This window comes from Rhinatrema bivittatum, chromosome 4, assembly GCF_901001135.1.
Source record: "Rhinatrema bivittatum chromosome 4, aRhiBiv1.1, whole genome shotgun sequence".
In the NCBI taxonomy this organism is placed as follows: Eukaryota; Metazoa; Chordata; class Amphibia; order Gymnophiona; family Rhinatrematidae; genus Rhinatrema; species Rhinatrema bivittatum.
Window position 1 is genome coordinate 164684228 of NC_042618.1, and position 15824 is coordinate 164700051.

Here is a 15824-nt window from a genome sequence, read left to right on the forward strand (position 1 = left end):
CTAACTTCTTTAGCTTTTCCTCATAAGGGAATCATTCTATCACGTTTATCATTTTGGTTGCCCTTTTATGTATCTTTTCTAATTCTGCTATATCTTTTTTTGAGATAGTCACCAGAACTGCACACAATATTCAAGGTGCGGTTGTACCATGGAGCAATTAAGAGGCTTTATCATATTCTGTTTTATTCTGAATTACTTTCCTAATAATTCATACCATTCTATTTGCTTTCCTTGTATGTACCCAGATCAGTCCAGACTCCCCTCCAGCAGATGGAGACAGAGAAAGTTTTACTGACACTTAAGACAAGGTGCCACCTGGAATCCCTTAGTATTTCTCTGTCTCCAGCAGATGGTGGAGGTGCAAAGCCTGCAGTCTGACTGGGGGAAAAAAAAAAAAAGAATATAACAGGGCAAATAGGCTTTCCGTCTTTGCCTACCAAAACATAGTTAGGCCCTTTTGGGACCAACCTTCTGGTGCTTGAGGCTCTCAAGCAGGGGGTCGGGGGACCCTATTTTTGCTCGTATCCCTGGCCGGACACAGCTGATACCTGGGGGTCCCGGATCACTCACATTGAGGGATCACCAGCGCCTGTTGCCTCTTAACGGAGCCTGCTGCATTATTCAGGAGAGTGCCTCTTTTGCTCTTTATTTAAAGTTTGTTTAATAAAAAAGAAAGAGGGAGGTTTTCTTTCCTTTTTTTCCTTTGGGGGCACCGAGGGAGCCGTCAGGCAGCACAGGGACAGCGTGATTTCCCTTCCTTCAGTCCCTTTGTTCAGCGGACAGCTCACAGTATGTTTCCTCCTTCCTCCAGCCATTACTGCCTCTCTCCCTTGCGCTGTGGTTGGCTTGAGCTCCACGCACATTTGTCTTTCCCGCGTTGGCCATTGCTCCCGATGCCACCCCGGGGAGCAATGCGGATGGCATGAACAGTGCTCGCTGCATTTCAGGGAAGCAGTCTACGGCGCCTTAGGGACCCGTTCCCACTCAGCGCGGGAACGGTGGCCATATTGTCACATTTGCATTCGGCAGCGTGGGCCATGGAGGAGAGTACGGATCTCTCCCCCTCTGTCTCGGGAGGTTCAGGCCTCCGGGGGAGGTTGTCTGGATGCTGGAGGCCCTCCTGGGAGCGATTAGGACCCTGGGGTGCTATCTGATTTGTCCTCTTCTTTTTCCTCCGATTTCGTGCTTTTGCTTCACAAGGCCTATAAGGTCAGGAAGACTGCACGCTGAGGTCTGGTTAGGGAAGCCCCTGGGCAGCCCGCCAAGAGATCTAGGCCCTCCATGTCCATGGGGGCCCCTAGGTTCTGGCGGCTCCTGAGGGCTTCGGCTCCCCCTGCTGACATGGATTCTTCCTCAACTGTCTCGGACAAGGAAGGGGGCCCAGGGAGCAGTTTCCTGGGAGGCAGAGCCAGGGTTCGGTCCCCTAGATCCAGAGCAGGCTGTCATGCAGGGTGTGTCCCTTGAGGGTGATGACCCTAAGGTGGTGCGCTTATTCCATAAGGAGGAGCTGAGTCCACTAATTCTAGCGGTGTTGGAGGAGTTGGGCACTGAGGTTCCGCGACAGGATTCCGGGCTGGGAGTGGTGGACCCGGTCATGGTTGGCCTCCGGGATCCAGCAAAGTCCTTCCCTTTCCATAGTTCCGTGAGTGCTCTCCTATTCTGGGAGTGAGATACGTTGGACACCAGGTTGAAGGTCAGCAGAGTAATGGACAGATTGTATCCACTGTCCGAGGAGGCCCTCGACCTGCTCAAGGTCCTCAAGGTGGATGCTGCATTTTCTGCAGTCACCAAGAAGACAGCCATTCTGGTCACCGGCGCAGCAGCATTTAGGGATCTTCAGGACAGGAAACTGGAGGTACCCTCAAGATTTTCAGAGGTGTCGGCTCATGCTGTGAGCTGGTCTTCGCTGAGTTCATCAGCTACAAAGCGACAAGTCTGTCAGAGTCTGAGACTCTCCAGGCAGAATGGCTGGAGGCTGTCGTGGCGTACAGTGCTGATGCCCTTTATGACCTTCTCTCGGGCAATGATGTCGGCGGTTTTGGTGTGGCGCTGCTCTGGTTGAGGAATTGGTCGGCTGATGTTTCATCCAAGGCGCAGTTGAGATCTTTGCCCTTTAAGGGAAAATTGCTCTTCGGTAAGGACCTTGAGGAGATGAACGAGTCACTCAGGGAGAACAAAGTCCATAAGTTATGAGGACATGCCAAAGTTTTTCCATCCTCGTTCCCGCTTCAAGGGGAATCAGAGATTCTGGGGGTCCAGATCCTTGAGTCTGCCCCAGAGACAAGTCTCCGGTCGCCAACAATCCTGGTCTCAGTTTTTTCAAGGCCATTGACCCGGAAGAGATGGCCCTTCCCAGGGAAGAAGTGGCACCAAGTCTTCCCAATGAGGCGAGGCTGGTCCACTCCTCCGTCCCCCGGATAGGAGGCCGCCTCTCCCTGTTTTACGGGAGTGGACCAAGGTCATGTCGGACCAGTGGGTCCTAAATATGATAAGACACGGTTACACTTTAGAGTTTGCTTGTCTATCAAATCTCCCCTCTGCCATCTCTTCTCCAAACTCAAGAGCCCTAACTACTTTAGCTTTTCCTCATAAGGGAATCATTCCATCCTGTTTATCATTTTGGTTGCCCTTTTATGTATCTTTTCTAATTCTGCTATATCTTTTTTGAGATATGGTTACCAGAACTGCACACAATATTCAAGGAGCGGTTGCACCATGGAGCAAGTCAGAGGCTTTATGATATTCTGTTTTATTCTCCATTCCTTTCCTAATTATTCCTACCATTCTATTTGCTTTCTTGGCTGCCTTCACACACTGAGCAGAGGATTTCAACATATTCACAAATACGCCTAGATCCTTTTCCTGGGTGGTGACTCCCAATGTGGAACCTTTCATTGTGTAGCTATAATTTGGGTTGCTCTTCCCTACATGCATCACTTTGCACTTTTCCACATTAATATCATCTGTCATTTGGATGCTCAGTCTTCAGTCTTTCAAGTTCCTCTTGCAATTTCTCAATTCTCTTGTCATTTAACAAATTTGAATAATTTTGTATCAGCAAATTTGATCACTTCACTTTATTCCCATCTCTAAGTCATTTATGAATATGCTAAAAAGCAACAGTACTAGTACAGATCCCTGGGCTATTCTGCTAGTCACCTTTCTCCACTGAGAAAATTAATTATTCTGTTTTCTTTTAATCTGTTCTCAATCCACATCAGAACATTGCCTCCTATACCATGACTCTTTAATTTCCTCAAGAGTCTCATGAGGTACTTTACCAAATGCTTTCTGAAAATGTAGATACATTTTATCAACTGGCTTACTATTATCCATATTTATTCACACCTTCAGAAAAATGTAGCAAATTGGTGAAACAGGACTTCCCTTGGCTAAATCCATGTTGACTTTGTCCCATTAAACTGTCTGTCTATATGTGCAGTAATTTTGTTTTGTGCCATTTTTTCTGGCACTGATGTTAGGCTCACCAGTCTATAGTTTCCTAGATCACTCGGGAACCCTTTTTAAAAACCGAAATTACATTGGCCACCCTCTAATCTGCAGGTACCATAGCTGATTTTAATGATAGGTTACAGATTACCAACAGTAGCTCTGCAATTTCATTTTTAATTTCTTTCAGGACTCTGGAACGTATACCATCTGATCCTGATGATTTACTACTTATTAGATTGTCAATTTGCCTTAGTACATCTTCTAGGTTCACTGAGATTTGTTTCTGTTCATCTGATTCATCACCTTTAAACATAACTTCTGGCATCAGTATCTGCCTTATATTATATTATTATTTTTTCACGATTACCGTTCAGTGTTGCAGGCATTGATTTTTTCAGGTATTGATTATTGCAATGGTTTATACATAGGTCTACCTGATACAACAACTAGACCTTTGCAACTAATTCAGAATTCTGCAGCCAGGCTTCTTACTGCTACCCCTTTAAAACAGCATATAACTCCTGTTTTGCAAAAACTCCACTGGCTGCCAGTTAAATTTAGGGTACGCTACAAAATCATTACATTAATTCATTCATTGCTAAATAGCACAGATTCCATCTGGCTATGTTCCATCTTGCGAGTGTATAGACCTGGGAGAGAATTAAGATCAGCAGGAAAAAATATTTTAGAAGTTCCCACAGTGAAAAAGGCTGCGTTAAATATAACAAGGCAAAGAGCGTTTTCTGTCGCGGGCCCTATTCTGTGGAATGCCTTGCCTGACGCTTTGAGATTAATTTCGAATCGAAAAGAGTTTAAGAAAGCTTTAAAAACTCACTTGTTTAAGGAAGCATTTGTGAACATAGAAACTATGAATTAGTAACCATATAGCCATGAAGTTAGCTCTTCCTACTACTACCATTATTACCATAGTTGTTTTCGTTTTCCTTCTTTTAGTTTTGTAACGTAGCAGCCAATTATTTACTATCCTAGTTCATCAAAATTTTTATGTTATTGATCATGCCATTAATTGTATTTTTATTCAAACTTTGTTTATTTTATTTTTATTTTATTTTTTATTTTATTTTAAATGAATTTTGATTAAGTATATTGTTGTAAACCGTTTTGATCGATTTTTTTGAATTGGTAAACGGTATATAAATACGTTAAATAAAAAAAAACAAAAAACTTCCTCAGTAAAGACTGAAGCAAAGAATTCATTTACTCACTCTGCTTTTGTCTTGCCCTCCTTTAGATCCCCTTTTACCCAAAACAGACTTTTTGCTTAGAATATGAATGTTAAACAACACAGGTTCCAGTACAGATTCTTGAGGTACTCTACTAATGACCTTTCTCCTTTTGGAAAATTGACCATTTAGTCCTACCTTTTGTTTCCAGCCTTTTAACTAGCCCATAATAAAACACTGCCTCCTATCCCTAAGGAGTCTCTCATGGGGTACATTGATATAGTGTGTTTGGATTTTCAGAAGGCATTTGGTAATCAGCGCTCACCTTTATTCTATGTTTGTTTACACTTTCAAAAAGATCTAAAAGATTGGTAAGTCAAGACTACCCCCTTACTTAAACCATGTTGTCGCTTCCCTTATTAAGCCATGTGTGTCTCTAGACTAATTTTGTTTTATAAATGGCTTCTGCCAATTTTGCCTGGTATCAGCTTCAGGCTCACTGGCCTGTAGTTACCTGGATCACTCTTGGAGCCCTTATTAATAAACAGCATCACATTTGACACATTCTAGTCTTTAGGAATTATGACCGTTTTACATGAAAAGATACAGGTTAGCAATTACATGTTTTAATTCCTTTAGAACTCCAGGGTAGATGCCATCTGCTCCTGGTGATTTTTTTTTATTGTTTATCAATCTGATATATTGCATTCTCCATTGTATCAGATATTTGCTTTAGTTACTCACTCTCCACCATTAAAGAATGTTTCAGATGTATATATGTTCCCACCATACTCCTCAGTAAAGGCAAAGAATGCATTGCTTTTCTGCTATTTTTGTCTGCCTTTTTTATGAACCTTTTGTAGGTTTTAATCCATATGTACCATAGTTAGATTTAATTAACTACACAATTTGTTAGGTAAAAATGTTGTAATATGAAGTGAAATAATAGCCTAGTGGTTAGAGCAGTGGGCTTGAGAAGCCAGGGTTCAAATCTCACTGACACTTTTTGTGACCTTGGGCAAGTTACTTCATCCTCCATTGCCCTTTGGGGACAAGAAATCCATTCTGCAGTGTCATGAAAGGTGGAATATAAATAACACTTTTTAGCTTTGATTATTTTGTTCCTTATTGCTTTTCTCTGCCACTTTTTCTCTTGTTATGTACTGGAATATGCCCCTCCTTTTTTTTTTTTTGGCAGAACATTTTCTAGACCAAAAGCTGGTACAGTGGGTGCCAGATCTACTAAAGTTTGTTTTCTATGTTATGTCAATGGGGAAATCTGTCTTTATCTCTATCTTTTTGAGCAGGCCGTTATTGGTGAATGCAGATAAGCTTCCTGGAGATTTATGTAGCTAGAAAATGTCTTCTTTCCTAAGATACAATTACTGATGTTAATCTATTTGTGGGAGATTTGGTGACAGATGAAAGGTTTATGCAGCTTTTATTCATTGTTCCAAAAAGCAAACTGCTTTTGGTTAGAACTTACATGCTAGCGGTATAGCTCACCTCAGCCACAGACACGCTTACTAAATACAGATTAAGTGACCATAAATTAGAAATGGGGAAAAAAGCCGTAGTAAATGAATTCCTAAGTATGTACCTGAGGCAATGGGAGATAAAGGCATGTACCAAAGATTGCAAGTGTTAGTGGCAGAAGCAGGGTTTGAAGCCAGATCTGTTGAATCTGCTATTTATTGTGTGGTAAAAATAGTAGTGCTGTAACAGCATGTCTAAAAGTAACCTTACAGCTGCCATAGGAAGTGCTTGGAATATAGTGCAGGACTAACTGAAGGCCTTGAGCTTGGACTGCTGAAAAGAAAAAGGGCTAGTGAGAGAGAGACTGAGGCAGAGAATCTGATGATTGATGTTCTCACCTTCAGCACCTGGTCTGAGCTACTCCTGGCAGAGCATCTATGAAAGTGTTTTGCTTTTACACGGTACAGAAGGATTTACCTATGTAGAAGTCCTATGTACAAAGTCTTGACTAGTGGGATGTGGGCAAGTTGCAGAGGATGATCCTGGCTGAAGTGTGCTTCCTGATTATTTCAATCTTGGAAACTTGTTTCCAGCCCTTGACTAGCAGAACAAAAAGGACTAGGACATGACAAAAGATTTTAAAAACTCACATTCTACACATTTTACAACTAACGATAAGTTCAGCCCTTAACTGACCTAGAAGTTGCCCATGTGTCCCAAGTTTTTCTCACGTGTGAAGGTAATGTGGAAGAAAGCAGAATCTTATTTTAAGACACACATGGATTCTGAGTAGTGTACCTGCTTACCTTCCATGAACAGCCCATGCGTATATGCCCCTTCTCTGGGTGGACTTGTCATATCCTCACGTGTTTTCTTGGTGACTTCCACAGCAAGACACATTTTATCAAGTGGCCATTCATTCTTCCTGGCCATGGTCTGCATGATAGCAGTAAGAAAGGACTGTGGATTAAAGAAACCAGCTAGCCACACCGTATTAGGCAATGCAAAATCTGTTGTCCAGGCATCTAGCTCCTGCACCAAGAAATACAACAGAGCTTTGGATCAACAAGGACAGGAATGATTTTGTAATTTCTTTTGTTAGTAATAGTAATAATTCTGACCTGTAGCACAGCCATTCACAAGAACAACAAACAAAATCTGGCTCACTGAGTGGGGAAAGAGGACTTGTAAAGGGTTTTAACTGCTTTGCTCTAGTTTACTCTAATTTATTTATATGAAACTTATTTTCACATCTCCAAACTTTTGTTCAGAGCAGATTACAATGTTAAAAACATCCATCCTTTAAAACATACATTACATATATAATAAAGCAAATAGTAATTCAGCCTTTAGTTTTTACCTAAAAGCCTTATTCCTTTCTTCTCGTACACCTACAGGCAAGCTATTCCATAATTCAGGGGCAACATGTGAAAACATCTGCTCATGAGTCAACTGTAATCTTGCAGTATGCAAAGAAGGCACTGCTTTCCCTGTAGAGCACAATGCTGTACTGGGAATATAAGGAATAAGACTATTTGCTAAAATACTCTTTGTGTTTGCATTTAGCAAAATTGCTTACCTTGTAATAGGTGTTATCCCAGGACAGCAGGATGTAGTCCTCACATATGGGTGACATCAGTAATGGAGCCCTATATACGGAAAAACTTCTTTCAAAGTTTCTATGAAACTTTTGACTGGCACCAGAGTGCCTACTGACCATGCCCAGCTTGCCATGATATTCCCTGCCTCAGGGGTCTCCCTTCAGTCTGTTTTGTAGCAATTAGCGTTAGCCAAAAATAAAACAATAAAACGTATCGGACCCAACTCTGTGGGGTGGCGGGTGGGTTTTGTGAGGACTACATCCTGCTGTCCTGGGATAACACCTATTACAAGATAAGCAATTTTGCTTTATCCCAGGACAAGCAGTATGCTAGTCCGCACATATGGGTGATTAGCAAGCTAAAGGCTGAGTCATTGTGTATTGAAGCAACAGTGAAGTATGGTTGTTGAAATGAATCAGCCGAAGATCACAGCAGGTTGGATGTAGGAGGAGTTGGGATTACACTGGAAACAAGTTCTTTAAGACAGATTGTCCATAGGCTGAATCTTGTCTTCCTTCTTTGTCTAACCAGTAATGAGCTGCAAAGGTGTGAAGAGAACTCCATGTTGCTGCTTTACAAATGTCTAGAATAGGTACAAAGCGAAGGTGTGCTACTGAGGTTGACAGTGCTCTGACTGAATGTGCTTTTACTCGCCCTTGAAGAGTTAGGCCTGCTTTTTCATAACAAAACTGTATGCAGTCTGCTAGCCAGTTTGACAAAGTATGTTTACCCACTGCTTTACCAGGCTTGTTTGGATTATAAGAAACAAATAGTTGACTAGATTTCCTTTGGACTGTAGTGCGGTTTAAGTTGAAGGATAGCGCACGTTTACAGTCCAAGGTATGTAAGGCTCTTTCTCCCTGGTGAGAGTGAGGCCTTGGAAAAAATGTTGGTAAAACTATAGATTGGTTCAGGTGGAATTCCGTGACTACGTTTGGAAGGAATTTAGGATGAGTACGGAGGACCACCCTGTCATGTAGGAACTTTGTAAAAGGTTCGTATGTGACAAGTGCTTGTAGTTCACTGACCCTTCTAGCTGATGTAATGGCTATGAGGAATACAGTTTTCCATGTAAGATATTTAAGGTCACAGGTATCTATGGGTTCGAATGGAGAACGCTTGAGCCTGGCTAATACTACGTTCAGGTCCCATTGTATGCTTGGGGAATGAAGTGGAGGTTTAAGGTGAGTTAAACCTTTCATAAATTTACTGACGAGAGGCTGTGTAGAGATAGGTGTGTCTCCCAGCTTATGGTAAGCTGAGATTGCACTCAAATGTACTCTTACAGATGAAGTCCTAAAGATGGTATAGGTAGTCTAGTAGTGTCTGAAAGATGGTATAGGTAGTCTAGTAGTGAGGTAGTGGGGCAAGTGAAAGGATCTATAGATTTCTGAGTGCACCACAAAGTAAACCGTTTCCATTTGTAAGAATAATTTTTTCTAGTGGAAGGCTTACGTGAAGCTATCAGCACTTGAGATATAGTGGTTGGAAGGTTGAGTGGTTGTAAGATCAAGCTTTCAACATCCATGCTGTCAGGGAGAGGGATTGAAGGTTGGGATGGCGCAACCGACCCTGATCCTGAGTTATGAGATTGGGAGCTACCCCCAGGCGAATTGGATCCCTGACTGAGAGGTCTAGCAGTGTGGGAAAACATACCTGCCGAGGCCAGTATGGGGCTATGAGTATCATGGTCCCTTTGTCCTGTTGTAGCTTCACTAGAGTTTTGGTTATGAGTGGTATCGGTGGATACGCATATAACAGGCCTGAGTTCCAATGGCGAGCAAAGGCGTCCTTTGGTAGGTTGTTCTCCTGTTGTAACTGGGAGGAGTAATTGTTCACTTTGTAGTTCAGATGGGATGCAAAGAGATCTATCATTGGTTGACCCCAGCGCTGGAAGATCTTGGTTGCTATCGTTGGATCCAAGGACCACTCGTGTGATCTGCTATTATGTTGTGGATGCCTGCCAGGTAAGTGGCTCGTAGAAGAATTGAGTGTGCTAGGGCCCAGTCCCAAATCTGAGCTGCTTCTTGGCAAAGGAGGTAGGAACCCGTTCCCCCTTGCTTGTTGATGTACCACATGGCTACTGTGTTGTCTGTTTGAATCAGCACAGTCTTGTGTGAAAGGCAATCCTTGAACGCATGTAGCGCATAACGTATAGCTCGAAGCTCTAGGAAGTTTATTTGAAAAGAGGCTTCGGCTTTTGTCCACGTCCCTTGGGTCTTGAGATGACCAATGTGTGCTCCCCAGCCTAAGGTGGATGCATCTGTAGTTAGTCACTTGTGGAACTGGTTGCTGGAAAGGCAGACCTTTGAGCAAATTTTTCATTGATGTCCACCAGAGGAGGGAGGAACGCAGTTCCTGCGTTATCTGAATTTGAGTGGACAATGGTTGAATGGCTTGAATCCATTGAGATTTGAGTGTCCATTGCATTAGTCTCATGGTCAGTCTGGCCATAGGAGTGACATGAACTGTGGAGGCCATGTGTCCGAGTAGGATGAGGCACTGATGAGCTGTAACTTGAGACTGATTTCGGAGAGAGTGTGCCAGGAGAACGAGTGTTTGAGCACGGTCTCTTGGAAGAAAAGCTTTTGCTATGGTGGTATTTAGATCTGCACCTATGAATTGTATCAGGTGAGATGGTGTGAATTGGGATTTCTGGTAGTTGATGAGAAATCCCAAGGAGTGAAGCAAGTTGACTGTGAGCTTGAGGGAATTGAGCTCCTTCTTGTGTCTGACTCCTGATGAGCCAATCGTCCAGATAAGGGAATGCATGCACCTTTTGTTTGTGAAGATGTGTCACCGCTACTGCCAGACACTTTGTGAAAACTCGAGGTGCTGAGGCTAGTCCGAATGGGAGCACTCTGTATTGAAAATGTTGACCGTTGACTAGGAATTGCAAGTACTGGCGATGCAGAGGAAAGATGGGAATGTGAGTGTAGGCGTCTTGAAGATCCAGAGAGCAGAGCCAATCCCCTCTTTGAAGGAGAGGTAGCATGGTGCCTAATGACACCATCCTGAATTTTTCTTTTTTGAGAAATTTGTTGAGATTTCTGAGGTCTAGGATGGGACGAAGGCCTCCGGTTTTCTTTGGAATGAGGAAATAGCGGGAGTAGAATCCTCAGCCCTGCTGAGGCCCGGGGACTGGTTCTATGGCCCTGGCTCTCAGAAGGGTGGATAATTCTGCTTGTAGAATTTTGGAATGTTGGTTCACTGTCCAAGATGAGATTGGTGGAGTTTCTTTTGGTACAGTGAGAAAATCCAATTGGTAGCCGTGAGCTGTTATGGAAAGTACCCACTGGTCTGTGGTTATGGAGGTCCAGGTGTGATGGAAAAAGGTTACACGACCTCCTACCGGCAGGTGTGGGAGTGGGTTGGTGGGTTGACTGCTGCTCTCTGATTTTCTTTCAAAAACCTGATGTTGAGGCAGTTTGAGGAGGAGGTTGGGGCCTTGCAGGCCTTTGCCTAGCCTGTGGGCGCTGAGCTGGGCGAGATGGTCTTGGCTGGTTTGATGGGGGATAGTAGCGGCGTTGGCGGTAGTAAGGGCGCCTTATATCCCTTCTAGGAGGTCTTCTGACCGGGGGTTGAGTCTCCTGAGGCAGTAAGGAGAGTTGCTTGAGTGTCTCAGTATGATCTTTAATACTTGCAACCGCTTCTTTAACCTTGTCGCCAAACAGGTTATCCCCCAAACAGGGAAGGTCGGCTAGTCTCTCCTGTACTTCCGGCCGGAGATCGGATGCCTTAAGCCAGGCCCATCTACGTGCTGCTGTTCCTGAAGCTGAGAGACGTGCTGCAGTTTCAAAACTGTCGTAGGTAGCTCTGACTTCGTTTGCCTGCCTCTAGGCCTTTATGCACCAGTTGATGGAAGGGTTCCTGATATTGATCAGGAAGTGTGAGTACCAGGTCCTGGACTTGTTTCCAAAGATTTCTTTGGTATTGGTTCATAAAGAGTTGGTAAGATGCAATCCGAGATACCAACATAAAGCCTTGGAAAACTTTACGGCCCAAGTTGTCCATGAATCTGTTGTCTTTCCCAGGTGGTTTAGAGGCATGAGACTTCAATCTTTTAGCCTTTTTCTGGGCCGACTCCACTACCACTGACTGGTGAGGTAGCTGGGTCTTTTGAAATCCAGGGATTGGTTGGACTAAATAGGTGGCATCTGACCTCTTATTTACCGCTGCCAGTGAACCTGGATGTTCCCATATTTGGTACATGAGTTCCTGTAATACCTCATGTACTGGCACTGTCAAAATATCTTTGGGAGGATCTACAAATTGTAGGACTTCCAGTGTCTTTTGCCTGGAATCCACCTCTGCATGCAACTGGAAAGGAATGGTGTCCGCCATGTCCTTCACAAAGTTTGAGAAAGCAAATGTTGCTTACCTGATGTAACAGGTGTTCTCACAGGACAGCAGGATGTTAGTCCTCACAAATGGGTGACATCGAGGATGGAGCCCACCACGGAAAACTTCTGTCAAAGTTTAACAGAACTTTGACTGGCCCCTACTGGGCATGCCCAGCAAGGCACTGACCCTGCAGCCAGCAGGGGTCTCCCTTCAGTCTGATTTTCAAGCTACAGGCAGTGCCTAGAAAGTAAAAATAAAACGAACCCAACACCGCGGGGAGGCGGGCGGGTTTCGTGAGGACTAACATCCTGCTGTCCTGTGAGAACACCTGTTACATCAGGTAAGCAACATTTGCTTTCTCACAGGACAAGCAGGATGGTTGTCCTCACAAATGGGTGAGTACCGAGCTGAGGATGTCCTGACTTGTACCAAACGTACCCAACGATGTGCAACAGGCACAACAACTGGGGTGGAATTTGGTAAAGGGCATCCGCACCCTACCGGGAAGGTGGAAGGGTGTTGGTACATCAAGTTGGAAAAAGGTTACGCAAGACAGATTGGCCGAAGATGGAGTCCTGTCTTCCAGCTTTGTCCAAACAATAGTGGGCTGCAAAAGTATGGAGAGAACTCCAGGTTGCAGCTTTGCAGATGTCAGGAAGCGGCACCGATCGAAGGTGTGCCACTGACGTCGCCATGGCCCTCACAGAGTGTGCTTTAACACGGTCTTGAAAAGGAATGCCAGCTTGCTCATAGCAAAAAGAAATGCAGTCCGCCAACCAGGAAGAAAGAGCCTGCTTACCCACAGGTTGTCCTAACTTGTTAGGATGGAAAGAGACGAATAATTGAGTGCTCTTCCTGTGAGAAACTGTACGGTCTAGGTAAAAAGCTAGAGCCCGTTTACAGTCTAGGGTATGCAGGGTCTGCTCTCCAGAGTTGGAGTGGGGCCTGGGAAAAAAGATAGGTAGTACGATTGATTGATATGAAACTCCGAAACTACCTTAGGTAAAAATTTAGGGTGAGTGCGGAGTACCGCCCGGTCCTGCAGGAGCTTAGTGTAAGGCGGATAGGTAACTAGGGCCTGTAATTCACTAACCCTGCGAGCTGAAGTAACAGCCAAAAGGAATAACACTTTCCAAGTGAGATATTTAAAGTCACAGGAGTGCAGAGGTTCGAAAGGAGGTTTCATTAGACGACCAAGAACCAGGTTAAGGTCCCAGGATGGGGCCGGAGGACGCAAGGGTGGCTTTAGATGGAGTAAGCCCTTAAGAAAGCGTGTTACTAGGGGTTGTACTGAAATAGGAGTACCCCCAATACCCTTATGGAAGGCGGCTACCGCACTGACATGCATTCTGATAGAAGAGGTTTTAAGACCTGATTCAGAGAGATGCCATAAATAGTCCAAGAATTTGGAGATTGGACAGGAAAGGGGATCAAGGGACTGAGAAGTGCACCATGATGTGTACCTTTTCCATTTGTAGGAGTAAGACTTTCTTGTGGAAGGCTTTCGTGAAGCTATCAGGACCCGAGAAACGGAATCTGAAAGGTTAAATGGTTGAAGGACTAACCTTTCAACATCCATGCCGTCAGGGACAAGGCTTGGAGGTTGGGATGGAGGAGGCATCCGTCGTTTTGAGTGAGCAGATGCGGGTCCATTCCCAGAGGAATGTGCCTGCGGATGGAGAGATCCTGGAGTATTGGAAACCATACTTGGCGTGGCCAGTAAGGTGCTATCAGGATCATGGTTCCTCCGTCCTGGCGTAGCTTCACGAGAGTCTTTGACACAAGAGGAAGTGGAGGGAATGCATAGAGCAGACCGGTTGTCCACTTGAGGGAGAATGCATCTCTCGGCCGAGAGTGCTGGCTCCGAATGAGAGAGCAGTAATCGTCCACTTTGTGGTTCTGAGGGGACGCAAAGAGGTCTATGCGGGGAGAACCCCACTTGTGAAACAGAGAGGTCGCTACCAGAGGATCGAGTGACCACTCGTGTGGTTGGAAGACACGGCTCAGCTGGTCTGCCAATACATTGTCTACTCCCGGCAGGTAAGTGGCCCTGAGGTACATGGAGTGGGAGAGGGCTTCCGCCCAGATCTGCGCAGCTTCCTGACACAGAAGGAAGGAGCCTGTGCCTCCCTGCTTGTTTTTGTACCACATGGCCACTTGGTTGTCCGTCTGGATTAAGATTATCTGATGAAATAGATGATCTTTGAAAGTTCAGAGCGCATAGCGGATTGCTCGAAGTTCCAGGAAATTGATCTGGTGTTCAGCTTCCTCTTTGGACCATAACCCTTGGGTTTGGAAGTCGTCCACATGGGCTCCCCAACCGATGTGAGAAGCGTCGGTGGTTAGGATTACTTGCGGATCCGGTGGAAGAAAAGGTAAGCCCTGAAGGAGGTTGACCTGAGTCGTCCACCAGGTTAAGGATAGGCGCAGCACTTGTGTGACTGTGACTATGGAGGACAGAGGCTGAAAAGCTTGAATCCATTGGTGTCGTAGAGTCCATTGGGTTACTCTCATGGCTAGTCGGGTCATGGGAGTGACTTGAACCGAGGATGCCATGTGTCCTAGGAGAATGAGGAACTGGCGAGCCGTGGCAGTGTTCTGAGACTGGAGCTGGCGAGCCAGGGATATTAGGGTGTGGACCCACTGAAGAGGAAGGTAAGCCTTTGCCTGTAAGGTGTCCAAGTCTGCCCCAATGAAGGATAAGGTTTGAGACGGGACTAAGCAAGATTTCTCGTAATTGACAAGAAACCCTAAGGAAAGGAGTGTTTGAATTGTCAATTTTAGGGAGGATTGAGCTATCTGTTGGGTGGAGGCCCTGATTAGCCAATCGTCCAGGTAGGGGTAGACGTGGACACCTTCCTTCCTTAGGAATGCTGCTACCACAACGAGACATTTGGTAAAGACTCGTGGGGCAGAAGCCAGACCGAAAGGTAGGACACGGTATTGATAATGGTCGTGGCCTACTAGAAACCGCAGATATTTGCGATGGGATTGTGTGATCGCAATGTGGGTATAAGCGTCCTTGAGGTCGAGAGAGCACAGCCAATCCCCTCTTTGTAGCAGAGGGAGCAGCGCGCCTAGGGTTACCATTTTGAACTTCTCTTTTTGAAGGTATTTGTTGAGGGCTCGAAGGTCCAAAATGGGACGTAGTCCCCCTGATTTCTTTGGTATTAGGAAGTATCTGGAATAGAATCCCTTGCCTCGTTGAGAGGGAGGAACGGGTTCTATAGCATTTGATTGCAGAAGAAGAGATACTTCCTGTTGTAATTGAGCCAAATGGGTGGATAGACTCCACGCTTGAAGAGGCGGGGAGTCTGCCGGAAGAGTTATGAAGTTGAGATGGTAACCCTGTGCGATAATTGTTAGCACCCACTGATCTGAGGTGATCTGCAACCAAGGTTGTAGAAAATGGTATAGTCGACCTCCTACAGGAATGTCTGGAAGAGGGGTTTGGCATGTGTTCCCTACAGGGGAGTCAAAGGCCAGCCGCAGGCCCTGGAGGAGGGGCGGGCTACAGTAGGCCTTTGTTTCCTAGGCTGACGCGGCTGAGGCCTAGTAGAGGATCGAGCTGGACGAGGCCTGGCCGATGGAGGGTAGTAACGGCGTGGCCGAAAGAACGACTTCTTAGAGTCCTTCTTAAGTGGTTGTTTGGAGGAAACCTCAGACGGAACAGAAGAAAGTTGTTTCAACGTCTCGTGGTGATCTTTTAACTCAGCTACAATTTGCTGAATTTGTTCTCCAAACAAATTGTCTCCTAAGCAGGGTA

At 45.1% G+C, this 15824-nt stretch overlaps 1 protein-coding gene across 1 annotated transcript in view; it reads right to left on the minus strand.

Moving 5' to 3' along the window:
• DNAH17 (dynein axonemal heavy chain 17) overlaps window positions 1-15824 on the minus strand; it is a 1486981-nt gene that overhangs the window by 3525 nt on the left and 1467632 nt on the right. The window contains exon 79 of the mRNA XM_029599137.1: window positions 6920-7145. Coding sequence (XP_029454997.1) covers window positions 6920-7145 — 226 coding nt within the window. The remainder of the gene's footprint in view (window positions 1-6919; window positions 7146-15824) is intronic.